Here is a 19,656-nt window from a genome sequence, read left to right as displayed (position 1 = left end):
TTCTGGATGAAATGATGAGTACCACCTTCAATTTGGACTTTTGCTCTTGTTCCCCATCTGCCCTAATGTTTAACGTTTTATGCATTCTGAGATGCTTTTTTGATTAACACGGTTGTAAACGGTTGTATTTTTATTGCCTCCCTGTGAACCTGAAGCCCTGTCTTCTCTGACCTTTTTTTAAACAATTCATTTCTAACAGGCAGAACTGCCACTCACTTGTGGTGGTGTTTTTTTCTTTTTTTTTTTCTTTGCCCATTATTTATGTTTAAGCTCTAGATACTGTTGTGCGTAAAAGCCAGGAAAATTCGAATTCTTTTCGATTTATTCCTAAAATCCTCAAACCAGCCAACCACCAACCATTGTCAAAGTCAAACTCACCGAGATCATTATTTCTCCGTTCTGATTTTGATGTGAACTGTAACCGAGAGCCTGGATCTGTATGATTTTGTCGTGCCGATGCTCTGTGTTCGGCCGATGCAAACTTTAGCTCAACTATTAGAGGAAAATGGAAGGAGAGAAAGAAAAAGCTTGCACTAACCAACTCTCCACACCCTTATATAATCAGTGAAATGTTATCATATTTTATGTGCTCTGGGATATTAACATGACAGCTGAAAAAATAGTAAAAGTTTACAGAAGGAGGAAAAAAGGAGAATAGATCTGATTTTAAAAGGTATTTTAGTTTTCAGCAACAAAACCGTTATGAAGATCACCTGGTTATTATTATGACTATGCTAAAATCGGTTGGTGGTCCATACTTCTACTTAATGCATTTTTAATTGTTCAGATCACGCAGTAAACATGCAATTATTTTGCATATTTCCCCATCCCCACCACCCCTGAAATTAATTCCTGGCTACACCTCGGACTAATAATGACATGAAAGCACATCATGCTGCACATCGTGCCTAATAAATAATGCAAATTTGAAGCGGCTTATCGTTTCAACAGGTTTTATTTGCACACGGAATTTTTATTTTTTTTAATCTACACGTCTATGCGTTTGCAAGGCAACAGATTTTCATCAGCTTGTTTCTTCGGTTTAATTCAAATCGCATGCTGTTTTCCTCCCTGGAAATCAGCCCGAGTTTCACAGAAGCTAAAGCCCCCCACACCCCCCCACCCCCATCTAATCCTGCTACAGTGAAAGAGAACGAGGAGGAAGAAAGAGAGATATAATGTACTGATATGAAAGAGGGTGATAGTGATACTGTAGCAAGATAAAGAAGGGGAAAAAATAATTTGGAGAGATGCGGGATGACAGTTTCGTTCCTTTTTAGCAAGGTGCGAAACCAAACGTGTGGACGTATGCGTGTTGCATACAGTATAAGGCTGCCGAGAGCTACGTGCACACGTATACACACACACCAACCTAAAGACCTTTCCTTCTCTGTGATCCTTTAGAAAAAAAAAGCTGCTTTCCACTTTCTTTTATTCTAGTGCAGAAGGGAAAGAAAGAGTGAAAAATAGAATAAAAATACAAGCAAACAGACTGTATGTTTGTGTGTCTGTGTGCGTGCGCCAGATGTCCTTGCTTATAGACTCAGCTGTGGTTAAGAAGCTTAGAGGAGGAAATGTGTTATTTTTTTCCTGCTCCGGTCTGTCCGTAGCCTAAAACGAGCCGCCTTTCAATCCATAACCCTGAACCCGAAGCAACATTCCATCACGCCGAGCAATCTGTCGCTCTCTTGCGAACGCTAAGGTAAAAACGTCTTCTCTTTGTGTTTAAATGTCACGCTGTTAGGAATATTCCTAGTGAAAGTTGTTTTTCAGAATTGGGGGCTACACAGTTCATCACTTTCACATCACACAGAAAAGCTGTTATTCATCTAAAAGTGGAGGTTGTGTCATTTTATAACAGTCCTGGAAAGAACCTCGTTTTTTTCTTCTCATGATTTGTCTTTTAAAGCAGAAAACAACTGGTTTAAAGGCAGTAAAAGACATTATGCCACAGCGGTGTTAAATTATTTAATCCGATTAATCTGATCAGATTAATTTTCTGTAACAGCAGCTCTGATTTTAGTGCTGGCTGTAACTCAGAAATCATGGCTCAATCCTAATGTGCTCTTCTGACATATCACAGTTTCTATAGTAACAGCGCTTTGTGTAGCGAACGCTCCAATTAGATGGATTTGAAAAAGTTGCATACTAATATAGGGCCGTTTTCTGATACCTTTTAGGATGCAGCATTATTGGAATGAGTCTCCAGTGCGAGCGCTTTGTGATAACCTGACCTGAAGCTCTTCAACACAGGAAACTCTGTGACCTGCGGTAACTCCAGCGTCTGTATGCGTGGAGACTGCATGTTCTCTATGTGCTTGGTGGGTTTACTCTCACAGTCCAAAGACATGCAGATCAGGCCCATAGTGGGTAAATAAATGTGTCTGAATGTTCCCTGCAACAGATTGGCACCCTGTCCGGTGTGAACCCAACCTTGTGCCTGAAGTCTCCTGAGATAGGATCCAGACCTCCTGTGACCCTGTACAGGATAATCGTTATAGAAAATAAATGAACAAAAAATATTTCTTACCAAAAACAGCTGCCATTTTATCTTATTAACTTCAGGAAAGACCAAAAACACAACTAAGTGTTTACTGTTGTTGTATGCAAGCGATATCAGGAAATTATGGATTATGTTCCACAACATTTACAATTGATAAAATGTACATGTCATTCATTAAGAAAGAAAGAATTCTGCAGTACAAAAGGATTAACGCTTCAAAAGAAGCATCACCCCACCCTGTTTATTTTTAAGTAAAATGTCTTTTCATACCTCCCTGTTGTGACCACTGTAGCCAGAGGCATTATGTTTTCAGGTCCGTCCAGCCAGTCATCTTGTTCTTGTTAAAGCAATCTCTCAGGAATGCCTTGTGAGAATTTATTTGGCACAAATGTCCACTTGGCCGATCGATTTTGTAGGTCCATGGCCAAAAGTCAAAGTCATTGAGACTTTACCTCCAACCCATTATATTTGAATGCAATCTTTCGTTAAAATTGGCACACATCTCCATTTTGGTGGTCACATTGACCTCTTGTCTATCCCAGGCCATCCCGTTCTTGAACAAGATATCACAGTAGGGATTTTCTTCAAAATGGAGAAAATGCTAAAGCCCAGTGGGGCTCAAGCATGAAAAGTTTCATGCTAATATAGTATGAACACCACCATATATTTTGGTAAAGGTCATGGTCATTTTGCATCTCTCCCATTCATGTGAACACAATATCACAGGAATGCTGGCAGGGAATTTCTTCAAAAAGTTTATGTCCACTTAAGCTCAAACATTGACTGGTTAGATTTTGGGGGTAAATGTGACTATTACGTCATGTCCGTCTCATTGTGAACACAATATCTATGGAACCAGTGCAAGCCTTGTGGGAATTTCTTTAAATCTGGCACAAACATAAACTTTGCCCCAAGGACAAATTGAGTACAGTTTCCAGGTCAGAGATGAAGATCACTGTGACCTCAAGTTCATTCCTGCAAGCTATTTCTCAGGAAAGCGATGAGACAATTTATTCAAACTGGCACAAATGTTTATTTGGCCACAGGGATGATGTGGTAACATTTTGGGAGTAACAAGTCGAAATCAAGAGCCACTGTGACCTCTGATTCATTCATCCAGTACTTGGTAAGCTACATCTCAAAACAATTATATGAAATTGGTACAAATGTCCATTTTGGCTAGAGGGACGATGTGGTTACATTTTGGGAGTAATAGGTGAAAGGTGACGGTCACAATCCCGTGCTTGTAAATTCACTGGTTGACAGGGACATACAAGCTACAACTAGGTTAGTTTGACCAGGTGATAAAAGCTTTACTTATAAATGACTACAAACTAATAATGACTATATACAAATTATTCGCCACAATTTTATTCCGATCCTCACTTCATCACTTCTTAACAACCCAATTACGCTTCTGTCCTCCATCCAGTCGTTAATCAAATTACCTCAAAACAGCTCAATTTGTCTCTCCCCTGTCTTCGGCGAGGTCAAACGGATTATCGGAATTGATCCGCGTCAACATCGTTAAGGTCACTTTAGCCAAAAAAGTACTCGGAGAAAAAGAAAACAGGAATGACAGTAAGTGGTTAGAGATGACAGATCCAGCCTACGACGTCTTCTCTCCAGGATGCTCCCCTTTCCTGACAGCACTAATGTGATGGTGTAATTGAGCCCTTCATTTTCTCTAGTGCTTTTACAGAGAGAACGAGAGAAACATAAACTCATGTATACAGTGCACAGGAATAGTGGAGTGTCTCACATTTAAAAATAGGTTTATAGTTGTCACCACAGAGATCATGAGGTCAACATTTTGCATTTAGCCATTTGACAGAGCAACTGAACAAAAGGGTTAGAATTCAGTTTAGGCATTCAGCTGAGCAGCTAAAAGAGCGCTCTGGCAGAAAAGATGTACTGTACAGATCTGTTCATAAATGTACAAAAAATGTCAGGGGTGAGCAAATCAATATACTTGGTGCCCAAAATGAGCAGATTTTTTTTTTTTACTTTGCTGTTTTATTCACAGTCAAGAAACTATGCTTACCAACCCGGAAAAAGAAAACAATTGGTCACTTGCCAGTGCTATACACTTAAAGATAAAAGCAGTATCTGACTTCTTTTACATACTTAAACTCAAAGACACCGGTGACTGGCTAGTGTCATAGAAACTGACTAGAAAGAAAGTATGCTGTCCTTGCACATAGAGAGTATGGGCAATTTTTTACTACCATAATGTTGGTGCTGTAAATATTGTGCACACTATCAAATCCAACCACCTGCTGCACCACACACATCAGCTGTGGCATGATGGCAGAACAGATGACAGTAAATTATCCTTAGTTTAAACAGATAATATATCTTTTGAGAATCAGGAACACAGATGGATATAAAAACAATGAAACCAAGCAAAATGACTCGGATAATGATGTAATGTAAAGGACATAAACCAAAGCAGTCTTTCACACAGGAATTAATTTAATCCTAACTATCTCGTCATGCATTTTAACATATTATGCTAGCTGAGTCAATTAGATTTCCAGCCAGCCAAATCAGAGGACTAGGAAGCACATCGGACAAGTTCGGCTTTCCCACCGGAGTAGCTAATGAATTTATAATTTGCTCACCCCTTTCAAAATGTTACATTTTACTGATGTTCTTCAACTGCAATTCTATAAATAAGGCTACATTAGATTCCAAGCATATGGTTGTTACAATCTATGGGTTTAGCATCATTTTGATGCAGAGCCGCACCCTCTCCACTATCTTTGTCACAATTATATTCTGAGCTTTCCCAAGATGTTAACAAGGCTATGCTCAAAATACAACAGAGATATTCTCCACATGAAGGTGAGAACGTGTGGCACAAACTGTAACAGAAATGCCACACATTTGTCAGAGCATATGCAAGTCTCACAGTAGCAAGTCTTCACACTCACCACAACGGCCCAAAATGGAGACACTGAGCGTGTTCCCGAAACAAACTCAGAAATTCCACATTCAAAAATTATTGGGGAATAAATGCTTGACAGCACGAGTTACGATTCAAACAAGGACTTTTTTGGTAAATGAAGCCATAAAACTGATTGACATTCACGGAAGACTTCAAGCTCAGTATGGTGATGAGACTCTTTACCGAAGTAGAACATTTGAATGGCGCTAACATTTTAAAGAAGGCTGTACGTCCATGAATGACGATCTCAGCCAATTGTTCCCCTTAAACATTCAGCAAGTTGAACACCTGATCCTTAAAAGTCAATGAATAACTCGTCCCCAACTTGTGGAAGATATGCATCTTTATACAGGGAATTATACACCTCTCTCTATACTAGGGAGCTATACACACAATCATTCACCAACACCACTTGCACGTTACAGAACCTCGGCAGGGAGATATTACCACATCCTCTGTAAAGTCCCGCCTTGATTTGAACCCACAGCGCTCTAGTATTCTATAACTCTTAAGGTTTTCTATTTAATATACCTATGCAAAAAAGAATATCTCCAATCTGACATCATCCAGTTTTGACTAAATACACAATGAAAATCAAAACTTTGCACACAAGAACATGTAAAACGTTGGTCATTGCTGTCCACAAAAGACTGTCTGTTTTTAAAAGCTGAAACTGCCAATGCTTTCTCATTATTATTCCAAAGAGATGAAAATTCAAATAACAGACATACACAATGATTTTTAATATATTATGTCATCACTAGGCCATAATGTAGTTTGTTTCGACGTGTGATAGTCGAACTGCCTTTGGAAAGGCTTTTTTTTTTTCCTCTCAAATGTTTTATTGATGAAAGGAACAGCACAGAAGGACAGAGACAACAATGTGCTTTTTGTTCCCACAGGACAGAAAAAAAAGGAAATACATCCTGCTTTGAAGTTGATCTCCATCTCTGGCTATCAAAAAGTCATGGAAAATAATCGACAGAGTGCTGAAGCGCAGCAAGACGCAAATCACAGATGATTATTTGACAGTATTAACCTTTTTTTTGTTCATTTATTAAAAACAACACATCATATTTTTTACCTGTTCATAGGTGCATTTGAATTTTGTTTCTATTATTGCTTACCTGATAGCAGCTATAAACAGGCAATCTATTACCAGACTTAATTTTCTTTCCCTTAAAGCTAATAAGACGGAAAAAAAAATAAGCCTTTATGTTACCATAAAACCATAAAGCACAAACACAGGTTGTGTGGGAGACTCTGCTCATAGAAAACCTCACCATGACAATGATTGCAAATGACATTCAACACCTTTTTACTAATAAGTTGATACTAAAAAGATGAGAACAGATTAGTAATGTAAACCTTACAGCTCGCCCCGCTGTCAAAGCTGGCTGTTCTAGAAAACGAATCAACAACAGCTGACCAATCAGAACAAAGAATTTAAGTAACACCAGTGGATATCAAACTGTATTTCAGGCAACAGTGATCACTGAACGTCAGTAAATGCAATTATTAAAGCATTAAAATGCGCATCCGCTCCTCTTGTGTCATCTAGTCAATTTTACAACTGACTACATGGTGCTAAAATATGACCCGTTTATGCACATCTGAACAGAATTACACGCTGCCGTTCCTGTTCGAGCTCGCATTTCATCAGGTGCTATTCCAGCAACAAATTTTGTCTCACGATTGAGTCATGACACTTTTATTTAGCTCACACACACACACGTTTCCTATCCTGACACCATTCATCTGTCTTGTCACACACTCCCACAGATCATCACTCTATTATTTCTTCACTGTTCTGTTTGAATACACAAGAAAGAGAACGAGAGAAAAAGACAGCGATCGCAAGAGAGAGAGAGAGCGAGAGAGAGAGAGAGAGAGAGAGTGTGTATGTTTGTTCTCCTCACATACCAAGGTCCTGCTAATTAGATTAGTGACATACACGGGTCTGGATCCAGCTCAGTATACTACAGTGAGAATATCCAGAATGTCCAAAAACAAAGCTGACTAAGACTAAGAAGCAAATATGTCCAATTACAAGACAAATACTGGATGTTAGAATCAGTTTAGCATCTCTCTCTCTCTCTCTCTCACTGTCTCTCTCTCTCTCTCTTTGTCTCTTTCTCATTAGGATTGCTGTGAGTGCATGCCTGAGCTGCTGTGGATGTTGCTGTGTTTATGTAACTTGTTCAGGTCAACGATTTTGATTTCTCGCTTCGTGCATGTATGTGTTACTGAGGAAGTTACACTCCATGACATGATGGGCCTGTTCCAATACATTCATTCTCCCTCCACACACACACACACACATTATTACCCAGTTTTTCCCTGTTCCAGAAAACAAACTCCTTTTCCCTGAACCAGATGAGACTGGATCCTTCAGACTTCTTAAAACATTCAGCCAGGGTTCAAAGAACAGCCAGTAAATGTTGTGCAGTCGGAGCTGCAGAGTTCCTTACCGCCGTGTACAAAGCCGTGCAGAGTGCAATCTGAAGGACCAATCAGGTGGATGAGGCTCGACTGGCTGAATCCGACAGTATAAGGTTCTGTAACACACACACACACACACACACACACACACAACTCTTACTCTCAAATTTTACCGAATAACCCGCCATAATCCTTTTTTTCAATTTACAACAAGACCATGTATTTCTTCAATTAATCATTACATTTTATCTTTAGAAACACTAGATACACTGCTCAACTGATTAAGATAAATATACTCTGTGTTCCAGGGGAAATTAACTCATCTGTTCACTGCTGAAAAGCCTGTGCAGACATAATAAAGAAGGGATAGGGAGCTAGAACCTGGACTAAGATTAAGGTTTTTACTTAATTTCTAGGGATACGTACTTAAGTGCAAAATGGATACACACCTTTTGTCTGTCTTTCTGTATGTGCCCAGAAAAAGACATGGAGAAAACCATCATTAGACAAACTCTTAAGAGTAACAATCGAGGTCACAAGTATAACAAATATACAACAAGACGGGTTGATCGAAAAACACAAAGTATCCTGTTAAACATGCTATTGCCTTTAAAAAAAACATAAATACATAAGAAGACATATCACATATTTAGTCCATCATTAGCAAGTGTACATGAATGTTATGTCAAATTGAATTTACTCAAATTTCTTAAAGATAGAAATGTATACAACAAGAACTTGAACCCACAGCGTTTAAGCATTTTTTTAATTGCTCCAAAATTTGACTTCATCTGGTTTTTACTAAACATGCAATGAATTCCAAAACTTGAAGTACAAAAGAATAAAAAATATTTTTTTTAAAGGTGAAACTGTCTAAATGCCTGAATAATTTGTGCCCCTTATCATCTCTCATTGATATTCAAATTGCATTAAAATCCAAACAACTGACAGACATAATGATTTTTCTGTTATCGCTACGCCGAAATGCAGTTTGCTTTAACAATACATTGACTTTTTTTTTTTTTTTTTACAGTTTCAAAACTACAAACCACTCACATTTCTACTTAATTCATAATTTACTAATCTGTCCATAGGTTTTCATTTTAAAAAACATTATCTGGTGCAATCATCACAAAATGAATATTTCAAACGATTCTGATTTCTCGCTTGTAAAAAAAATAAAAGTAACACAATATAACAACATACCAAGGTTCGACAAAGGCATCTGAAAAGTGTGTAAAACGGTCAATGTTTTACTTTGTAAAACAAATATGAAGCTGTCTTATATTTAAACAATATCACACAAGAGGGAGTGCTGTTGTACTGAATATCAGCACGGCTGTGATGAGCCTATAGGCACGAGGGCACAGCCCATAATGATACTCAGTACAACAGCACAACCTTGAATCTGATATTGCTTTTTAGTTTCCCAGTGCTGTTATGCGCTATTATCACCACTCTATGGAATGCCTCTCTTCCAATCAGATTACTTGGTCAGAACTAAGTGTTACATAATTAATACTAATCATTGATCCTGGATAATTAGATAAGTTCCATGGGTTAAAAAACTATGGAAATATGCAGTTTTAGGCCACAATTATAGTCAGACCACATGACCAGGCAATAAATATTAATTATTAAAAAACAATATAATGCATACATTTAAGAATGAGGTAAGTATTAGCTTAATTACACATCAGCTCTACATAAATAGCACAGCTGTGAATAAGCATTATTGACTGACTGTTATAATCATAAATGACGCAGTTCATTTGTATTATATGTTGTATTTGTCTAAATAAAAGAGAAATTTTACCAGGAAGTGAAACTGTTGTAATGATCTCGCCATTCCTTTCTTTTGTTTCAATCCGTTCAAGCTTCTGAGCTTCATACCTCTTCTTACCCAGCTCTTCCTGGTCAGAACTGGAGTACTAAAAAATATACATACAAGCAGGTCATATTGCTAGACCACAAGACATTAACCATATGCACTAATTAGCAACTTTAATGGAAAAGCCTACAAGTTCATGCAATTATCTAATCTACCAATTATGTGACAGTAGCAATAAAAATAGAAGATACAGGTCAATTGCCTCAGTTAATGATGGGCAATTTAAAAAAATTATACACATAATAGACAATATACATAATAGTCTCTAGAGTTTAATCAAAATGATGTGAAAACAAAAAAACATTCTTTGATTTTAAAAACCATGGCAATGTGAGAACTAGGACTAGGTCAAGCTGAGTACATGATAACTCCAATATCCACTTTTTACAACCATGATGTGCAGAAAAGCATCACAACACACTGAAATGGGCTACAGCAGCAGACAACACTAGGTTGCAGTTCTGTCAGACCTACACTGGGCACAGCCTTAATGAATGTGGAGAGTTTAAGACAAGCCTAAATTTGAGGTCCTACACATTAACACATTATATAATGTCATTACAACATCATAACCCCCTTCATACACTCAACAGTCACTAAAAAGCTGAGTGTGCGTGTCCTGGAGAATCATATGACCTTGTTAGTCAGACTGTGAGCAATGCTGACAGCTCAAAAACAAAAAAAAAAGCCTTCCAGATGCTCTCAGTATTAAAGATGGCGATAATCCAGCCCAGTGTTCCCGGGATAGGCTCCAGATCTGCCGCACCCCCGACCAGGACAAAGCATTTAATGAAGATGATTGAATAAAATGTCAGCTGATAACCTGAATGTACTGAATGACCAGGTTCTCACATCAGTGGAGTTTTTATTCCCTAATGGCACCGGCATATTCTATTTAAGATGGCAATACCAGGATTTATCAGGGTCTAATTGTAAAAAAAAAAGAAAAAGTGGTTCTGGGAGCATGAGGAATCATTTTTACAAATTAATTTCCCACCACATTGTGCACTGTCATCAAAGCTAAAGGCAGTCAAACCAAATATGAAAGTGTGCACTTTTTTTGGCATTAAACAGAATCAATGGCAAAGTTTGGGGTTTTTTTCAAGTCTTTCTTAAATCAAAATTGAGGTAAGTACATTGAACTGTAAGTACAGTGTCGTAGGTCCTGGTTGTTAGAATTGTTCTTGTTCTGCACCCCGACCAGGAAGTTTGTGACCAGGAACACGAATACGAGGTAAGTAATCAGAGTCAAATTCCAAATTCAACTCTCATTCCATGCAAATTCAAAGTTTGGAAAAGCATTTTAAACTTCGGATAAGACGCACATGAAGCTTCTGCATTCCCACTGAGCTAAATCGAGTTGGTATCGTTAAAAATCACGGTGTACTGTATTTAGTATAAATTGAACTCTTCTCTTTCCCCAGAAACAGCTGTATGTCAAGTTTCGGGAAAAGAAAAGAGTTACATTTGTAAACTGGAACTAGGGTCAAAACCAGACCATGTACATCAAAGACAAACTTGGGAAACAAAACACAGACTTCAAGTGCGTAACTCTCCAATAAGACGCTATGATGCTACAGAGACACAACAGTGACTAAGTAGTTAAAACACAGAACATGTAACAAAGCAATGACTGGACAGGGCTGGAGACAGAACCTGAACCAAAATAACATCAGAAACCAAAACAAACACTTGCTTATTGTGTTCATCGGGTCATGAGATCCGAAAAATAAAACTGGCAAAATCGTTTCTAATTGCCTAATTTTTAATTAGCCTTACGAAAAGTATACTGTATATACTGTATGTTCAGTGGGGACAATGTAGAGTCTTACCTCAATAGGGGGCACTTCAATGATTTTGTCCACGTTTTGAAGTGATAAGGGGACATACCACAGTGTTGCCTTGTTGGTTAGCTTCTTGGCACCTGAAAAAGACATGCATAATTAACAAAAGGCAACTTTTGGGAAAGAAAAGTCTGATATATGTGACAAATCACACCTTTTCACAATGAATAGCTGGTATAAAATAAATGTAATTTCTATTTTGCTGACAATTGTCCTAAGCCCCTCACAAAGTAGCCAATTTTCTAATACATTTTTAGTAAAAGTAGGCTGCTAGTTGCTTAGTGTTACTTTTGTTGTCATGGCGACTTCAGCATCTCCCATCAAACCTCTTTCGCTCGCAGTAAAGTGCAAGTGAGGCTATTTTAGGTCGGCTGCATTTATGAGGCAGTGGAGTGATTTCAGGAAGAAAAAAAACATAATAAAAAGCTATGAGAGGAGGGTGCGGGACCTTATAAACCGTTTGCTTAGGATGACAAAAGTGAAGGATTTGCCCTTATAGAGGTTAAGGAGGAAACCTAAACTACAGGGTTATGTATATACTTGCAGTATGACACATGTGTACCTGTAGTATATACAATATATACGGTACATATATAAGTATGTATACGACTATGAAAATATACAATATACAAAATATACAAATATATACTCCCATTTAGCCAGTTACCACGCTCATATTCAATAACTACTGAGGAACAAGTCAAATTTCTGTTTAAAAAAAAATGGCATTAATGCAATGCAAGACTTCTACATTTGGCTTATCTAGAAACATTTATTAACATCATTGCCCAAGTATCCATGTAAAAGTACGCTGCAGCAATCATTGTAGAAAGAATATAATCTGAAAAAAAGCCTTTAAAAAAAGCACATATACTGTAGTGAATCTTTAACAAATAAAACACTTAATGGGTGTTACAGTAGGCATTCTGTTATAAGAAATTAATCAATGATACTCCACATCCTTAAACTTGTTCCACTTATTAGATTAGATTCAACTTTATTGCAAAGAACATATACAAGGCTAATGAAATGCAGTTAGCATCTAACCAGGAGTGCAGTGATTAACATAAGCTATGTATAGTGCATGAAGCAGCCTGTACTGCAATGAATGATAGAATGCTTATAAATAGCTGATAAACAACCTATATGGATTTCGTTATTAATTAACATGTTTTTTTATAAATACATTTTTTATTAGCCTTAGATCTTGTCCCTGGAAATGTAAACTGTGATTTGCATTACAGCCAGCATAACTGTGAGTTGTTTTCGCTGGTCAGAATAGTTTCATGCAATTAAAATGCTTTTAATGTAAGGAAAATACTATGAATTTAAATATAGATTTAAAGCCCTGTTTAAATTCCCGGATTGAAAACAATTTATAGCTGTATATTATGTTTGCAACATGTTTCATTTAAAACTTTCTTATGCATTGCAATACCAGGGCAATAACCAACAGAAGCATTCCAAGAGTGTAACCCTAAAGTGGTGCTTGATAACCTTACTGTCACTCGAAGCAAAATACTAAGCGCAAAATGATCTTCTCCTTAACCAACTCTGACTGCGCGGAATCATCAGAGAGTGAGCGATGCGTCCTGACAGACCACGTTTGGGAATAGCATTTGCATTTTACACTCCGTCCGAGGCATGCAGACAGACCGGTTGCCTTGACAACATGCACAGAGACTCTGCTGCTGCCATGGTGAGAGAGCGGCTTGTCTAATTGGTTCCTGTGGCAGCTTGTCTTCGGTTTCCACATATGAGGCGTATTTACATGGCGTCAGCTAGCAAGAGATCGACTTGCTAAAAATAACGTACAAATGCAGGTTGGATAGTTTGGCGTTTTCTGTTCCTGCTGAACTCAGACGAGCTCGAGAAGAAGAACGATGCCGACTCCTTCAGGTTGACAGTCGAGCAGGGAAAGTTTGAAAAAAAAAAAAGGGAACTTCTTGCGGTGGCTCGCTGAATCTCGAGAAGCTTGCTGGGAGGGGAGGGGGTAGAGAGAAAGAGATTAATATGGCACTGCAGCTGTGACTAAGAGCGTAATTAGATGAGATGAAGACCCACTGGAGAGGATGCACCGTTCTCTTTGGCTGCCTCCACAACACCATTACCTCCTTTCGCTTGTTGCGCTCAAATATTAAAGCAAGTGATTATTTTCCCTCCTGGTGGGACCTTAGTGAAACTAAAGGTTCAGAGGAGCGAGAGCTTCTTGCAGTACGGCGGGGGCATGAAACCCAAGCTAGGGCTGGATGTGTGTAGATGTCTCGTTCTTTAATGTTACACAGGTATATCCCTATTATATTTCCCAAGCAAATAATCACGCATTTAGTTTCCGACATTGCACTCATGTTGCTTTTTCCATGATTGATGGGCGCATTTATTATATAAGCATCAAAATCATTCTGCACTAGCACTGAATTTTTAACTTGTATTAAGCATAAGTGTCATAGATTTCTCGTGCATGTAGATATACAGTATTGTATTCTGTATATTGCTTTCGTGGATGATGGATGATTTTATTTTCAAGCTTCGGAAACGGGTATAACATTCTGCGTGTAGTTTACGGTTGCGCATCATATCTCTGCTTAAAACGAGTCCCATTTGAACGACATCTTGGGAGTTTAAAAAAGCCCAAGATGTCTCTGGACACTGAATCGCAGTGACCCCACAGGAAGCATTTGTTGCCAGTAGACTGAGACAATGCTTGGCTTGTTTAATATGTTAGGACATTGAATAACCAACTCAGAGTTTCCATTAAGCTTGCCAGCTATTTGCGCACTGCTTTCAATTTTGCAACACAGTGCTGCGGGTCTCTGCGACTGGAATGCTTTCAGATGGTGTGGCGGGGGTGCAGTTTGTTTACAGATTGTCTGGCTTTTTAAGGTTTGAAGTTGCACACATCTTTGAACTTTGAGCACACGCATTGCACACTCGTACGCACTCACGCACAATAAAGGCCAAAATCAGTGTTAGTGTCTAGGTAACCGGTGAAAGATTTTTGTACAGTAGTAATTAGTACGAGCTCTTCTGAACCCAAATATCTTTCTCTAGTCATTAGGGAAGTGTGTGAATGAGGATGGTTTTCTGTGTGTTTGTGTGTGTGTGTTTGTAAAATACAATTACAACAGCTGACTTATGGTAGTTTGTGTGACAGGGTCTAAGAGTTTGCAAATGTTCTCTAAAAAGGCGTAATTAATTTGTATTGTAAGCCCTGTCCAGATGCTGCGAGCTCTTCAACTGCACATCTGTTACTGGAACTTTCACCCCACATCTTTTTCTAGGTTTCTTTTGGACTATACCTATATACTTTTTAATATAGATATAGGTTTTCATTTAATATTGTACTATAGCAGTATAGTTCACTAATAAAGATATACTGTACTTTAGTAAAATGTAATGAAATAGTACAGATGTTTTACTGTGACATGCTGCAAAGTGCCTAAAGATATCATTTTAAAATAGGTTGTTTATGTAACAACCTCAGCAGCAACCCCATTTCCCCTCTCATCTGTTCCAACCACTTGGCATTCAGCATCACCAACATACTAATCACCAGCCTGATCATCATCTGTCCCCGTTTCTCACTGGTTCATGCCTAAAGTTAGAATTTTATTATTCTTGAATGATTGATAGGTCACTGTGTGGCTTAACAAACAAAAAACTTTACTCTAAAACTGACACAGGGACTAGACTGAAAATAAGAGCCAGGAATGTTCCAAAAATAAGGGGCAGAAAAGTATTTCAGGAAGCCTGGAAAACTATTCTTCAAGACTACATTAAAAAATATGAGAATGTCTGGCTTTGTAGAAGCAAAATATGAAGTAATGATGGGTAGATCAAGACAGTATATAACAATATCTTGTACTATTTTAGATTTTATTATAAGATTATTTTGTATGCATTGGCATGGCAGGGGTAGTTCGGTGGTTACGGTGTTGGACTATTGATTAGCAACTCCAAGGTTGAAACCCCCACCACCACCACCACCACCAAGTTGCCACTGTTGAGACTGTACCCCTTAACTGCTCAGTTGTATAATATGATAAATAAAAATGTAAGTCACTACAGATTAGGGTCTGCCAAATGCCATGAATGTAACTGTATGCAGCCAATGTTGCCCAAGTCAGTGATCACTTAGGGCCAGTCTCAGGCCCGGGGTTGCCTCAAAAAGGGCATAGGGTGTTAAACATGTCAAATAACGCTTTGATAGTGTCTTTTACTATAAGGGTATATATTATTACAGCAGTATATTGTACTATATCTGGATATTGTTCTATAGTGGTATATTAGACTATAAATGTATTGTACTATAAAAGTATATTATGCTATAACAGCATCCTGCATTATAAAAGTATATTGTACTCTATATTTGACCACAAATATACTGTTATATTGTGCTATTCAGTTTAATTCAGTTTTATTCATATAGCACTTTTAACAATGTTCAAATGTTCAAAAAATTTGAAAAAGAGTTTGACCAAGGGCGAAAGTGACAAGGAAAATCTCCCTGAGATGACAAGAGGAAGGAACCTTGAGAGGAACCAGACTGAACAGGGAACACATCCTATTTTAAGTGATAATATACGGATACAGCAGGGATTGATTATTACAGTATATTTTACTTTAAGAGAATATTGAGCTATAAGAGTGTACTGTGCTGGCAGGTCATAAAAGTCTGTCATTTAACTTTAAATTAGCAAATATTTAAAAGGCATTGATTGAATTAATTAATGTTTTAGCTACCAACAGTTTTCTTACCCCGTCGTACAAGGTTATCGAAACAGCCACATGGCGAATGTGTGCCGAAATCTTAAGGCAGTGCAATGAAATACTAATATTCGTCCGGCCAGACAGTGTACTGTACTTACATGCAACTAATTTTTTAATTAAATATGAAATGCAAATTTGCATTTTTTTATTTTTGCAAAAATATGTATCCATCTGCTTTCATAGATTTGTTCGCTCTGTATAAGAAAGGTACAATTTGTGTATAGATATTTAACAACTATTATATTTGATGTGTGTGTAAGCATGTTTAAGATCTTAAATGGATATTTTTATATCCAAATTTAAAATTGAGAAAATGAAAATCTGACAGTTTTGAAAACTTTTAAAACCATTGTGTTTCTTTTGGGAGAAAACTCTGATAAAACCTGCAACAAAAAAGCTTTCATCAGTTTACCGACATTAAATGTGGCCTATAAAACATATTAAAACGTCAAATTTTTTTTTTTTGCACATTTTTTTAAACATGCCCTTTACATTTCTCCCACAGGTATGATGTCATTCCCAATTTGCATAGCCCCTCCCCCAGCACGATTACTGGGAACAGCCAAGAAGTCTCAGACCATTAAGACTTGTTAACTTGTTGAAAAGGAGCAAAATATTGCACCTTTAACATTGTGGTTAAGTGTAGACAAAAGAGAAAGTGTGTGTGTGTGTGAGTGTGATTCTCTCAGTTAGAAAATGCTACAAAACCTGCTTACATGGACAATGATGTCCATGTAAGGATGTTTAAAGTTGAGGAAATTTTAAGGATATTCTGTCTTATTTAGTTTACATCCTTAATATATAATCCCTCAAGTCTAGTTTTTAAGTCCGGAATGTATTACTACAAAATGCATATAAAATCTCAAAGTGCATGTCTGCGTTAACTATAACAGAAGCATTTGGTGGAGGCTTAAATATAAGCAGTGCTTTTTATCTATTCAAGTTGCATTGGAGCCCAACTATCAGCACTTCTTTTGCATTATGCAGTCAGTCAAACTAGCTTTCTGTCATTTCAGGTAACATTTGTGTTAGCATATAACTGCATCAGCTAGCATGCAATCTTGCTTCTTATTCAAATCTTACTACTCATTTCAAGACTGATTTATGTTCCTGATTCTTTATTTTTACGTCATTGTAGTGGCCTTATGTTCCTGTCACCTCACCATAAAGTTCCCTCAGGGGTGTGTGCTTCTCTCCGTTTGCTTCTGTGGATCCTTCCATCGACTCGGCATCTCACCTCTTCCTAGCTCGTCCTTGCTTCCTTGACAACTCGGTTGCTGTGGTAACACCATGCACCTTGGGGATACCTCTTTTCGTTTTGTCCTGATGTGTTTTCTGCCTCCCATCTTTCTTTCCTGCCATTTATCACTGATTCATTATCTCGTTCATAGAAGTATCTCTTCAGGTAAGAATTTATCATTTCTGGGACAGCATGCCCTCTTTGTGGCTTTGAATAGGGCTGTGTTCAGGACATTAATAGATTCAGGATGAAGAGAAGAAAGAGGGAAAACGACATGTGATCAGGCTTTGAAGAGAAATCTATATTTATATTGCTTTAGCACCATCTTGAGCTAGGGCCTACATGAAGACTGATGGGCCTTTGTGTTAATCATGTTTCAGTCCACATTAGTTTATCAGCTATTTATGGTCCTTCTTGTACTGAACTAAGCAGATGTTTGATTTAATACACCTCTCATTTTAACATCAAGATATTTTAAATCAGGATATTACTATGACTGAACAGACTGGGGTTTTTTTTCTGATGCAATAACAATGTAATATATTTTAACATTATGGCTTGTACACATTGGAACCAGTGGTGTTCCAAAAAAAGCGCACTTGTATTTGATGTATTATTACTAAAATGATGATTTCTACACATTTGTAGAACATTTGTCAAAAGCACATTGTAAAAGTTTTTGCATCGTGATCCATCATGTCACTGAGCATCATTATACAGTACCTCCAATTAACAATCAGTGTGATTGAGTCTGGTGCAGAAAAACAGGGTTGCATAAACAGAAACTTCCTTGCTTTCTTGTGAGAATGAGGTAATACTCAAGTGAGCTTAAACGTCTAGTGAGCATAAAGGGATAACTCAGTTTTTTCAAGTCTGTCGTAAATCAAAACTAAAGTTCATTACAGTAGGGTTTGGTCATTATAAATTTACTTGCTCTGCACAATGGCTAATTGGGCCTTAATATGTAATCAGGGCCAAATTCCACAACTTTTGTTTCGTGCAAAAATGTATTCAGCCGAAACTCGCATGAAGCTTCCTCAGTTGCACTGAGCCAAATTAAGCTAGAATCGATCAGTTACTCAACGCACATTCAGTACGAACTCCGAGCTTCACGGGAGTATAATAAGGTCCTAACCTTAAAGTCTATTTTAATGTTTTGTTTCTGTTAAGCCATCTCCACTACTGTATTTGCAGCTCTTCTATAAGTCTCCCATGATCCTTTGCTATCATCCAGTTGATGGCTTATGACACAAGGCTCTTTATAATTTCTGAAATTCCTTCTAAGACAGCCATGTCAACTAACAACCAAAGAATTCCCTTGTGATGTCTTCAACAGCAAAACAGGCTCTACAGGTTTATGTTATGACGTAAAATGTTCTTATGTTAAAACTTTAAATCTTCGACTTTACTTCAACTAATGTATTAAACCTAAATTCTTCTGTTGGCACCATTAGACACCCACGGCGCATGATGGTTCACATGATCAACTGGTTTTTGGGGGGAATTTTCTCAATTTTATCCATCTCATAGGAGATTATGGAATACACCACAACTGTACAACTGACAGGAAGTGAATCAGATCATACTGTACCAGTCAAAAGTTTGTATGCACTTTCTAATTCATTGCTTTTTATGTTTTGTGATTTATGTTCTAAATTCTAGAACAACAATGGATATTTCCAAACAATGAAATAACACATGGAATTAAGTAATTAAGGAACACCACCAATGTTCAGTTTTTATTTTAAGACACGAAGGTCAGCTGTTTTGAAATAGTTCTTGCAATAACAGTATTGTCAAGTGCATTTGCGAAACCCATCAAGCACTGTGATGAAACTGTCCTTCATAAAGACCTTCTCAGAAAAGCAAGACCAAAACTAACCTCAGCTGCAGAGAAGTTGTTCATTTAGAGTTACCAGCCTCAAAAATGACCAATTAACAGCACCTCAGCTTAGAGCCATTACATTACATATTTTGAAATTAGAAGGTGCGTCCAAACATTTGACAGGTAGTGTA

General features: G+C 37.6%; 1 protein-coding gene across 4 annotated transcripts in view; it reads right to left on the bottom strand.

The window, feature by feature from the left end:
* acot7 (acyl-CoA thioesterase 7) overlaps positions 1 to 19,656 on the bottom strand; it is a 72,143-nt gene that overhangs the window by 40,088 nt on the left and 12,399 nt on the right. For 2 of the 4 annotated variants that reach the window (XM_053503157.1, XM_053503155.1), the window contains exons 4-7: positions 11,619 to 11,710; positions 9,712 to 9,826; positions 8,345 to 8,359; positions 7,925 to 8,011 (exon numbers count right to left, since the gene is read on the bottom strand). In XM_053503157.1, the coding sequence (XP_053359132.1) occupies positions 7,925 to 8,011; positions 8,345 to 8,359; positions 9,712 to 9,826; positions 11,619 to 11,710 (309 nt within the window). The remainder of the gene's footprint in view (positions 1 to 7,924; positions 8,012 to 8,344; positions 8,360 to 9,711; positions 9,827 to 11,618; positions 11,711 to 19,656) is intronic. The other 2 variants (XM_053503158.1, XM_053503156.1) reach the window with 1 other exon arrangement.

This window comes from Clarias gariepinus, chromosome 9 (genome assembly GCF_024256425.1).
Source record: "Clarias gariepinus isolate MV-2021 ecotype Netherlands chromosome 9, CGAR_prim_01v2, whole genome shotgun sequence".
Lineage (NCBI taxonomy): Eukaryota > Metazoa > Chordata > Actinopteri > Siluriformes > Clariidae > Clarias > Clarias gariepinus.
The sequence above is the reverse complement of the archived record's forward strand: the minus strand, read 5'-3'. Positions and strand labels throughout refer to the sequence as shown.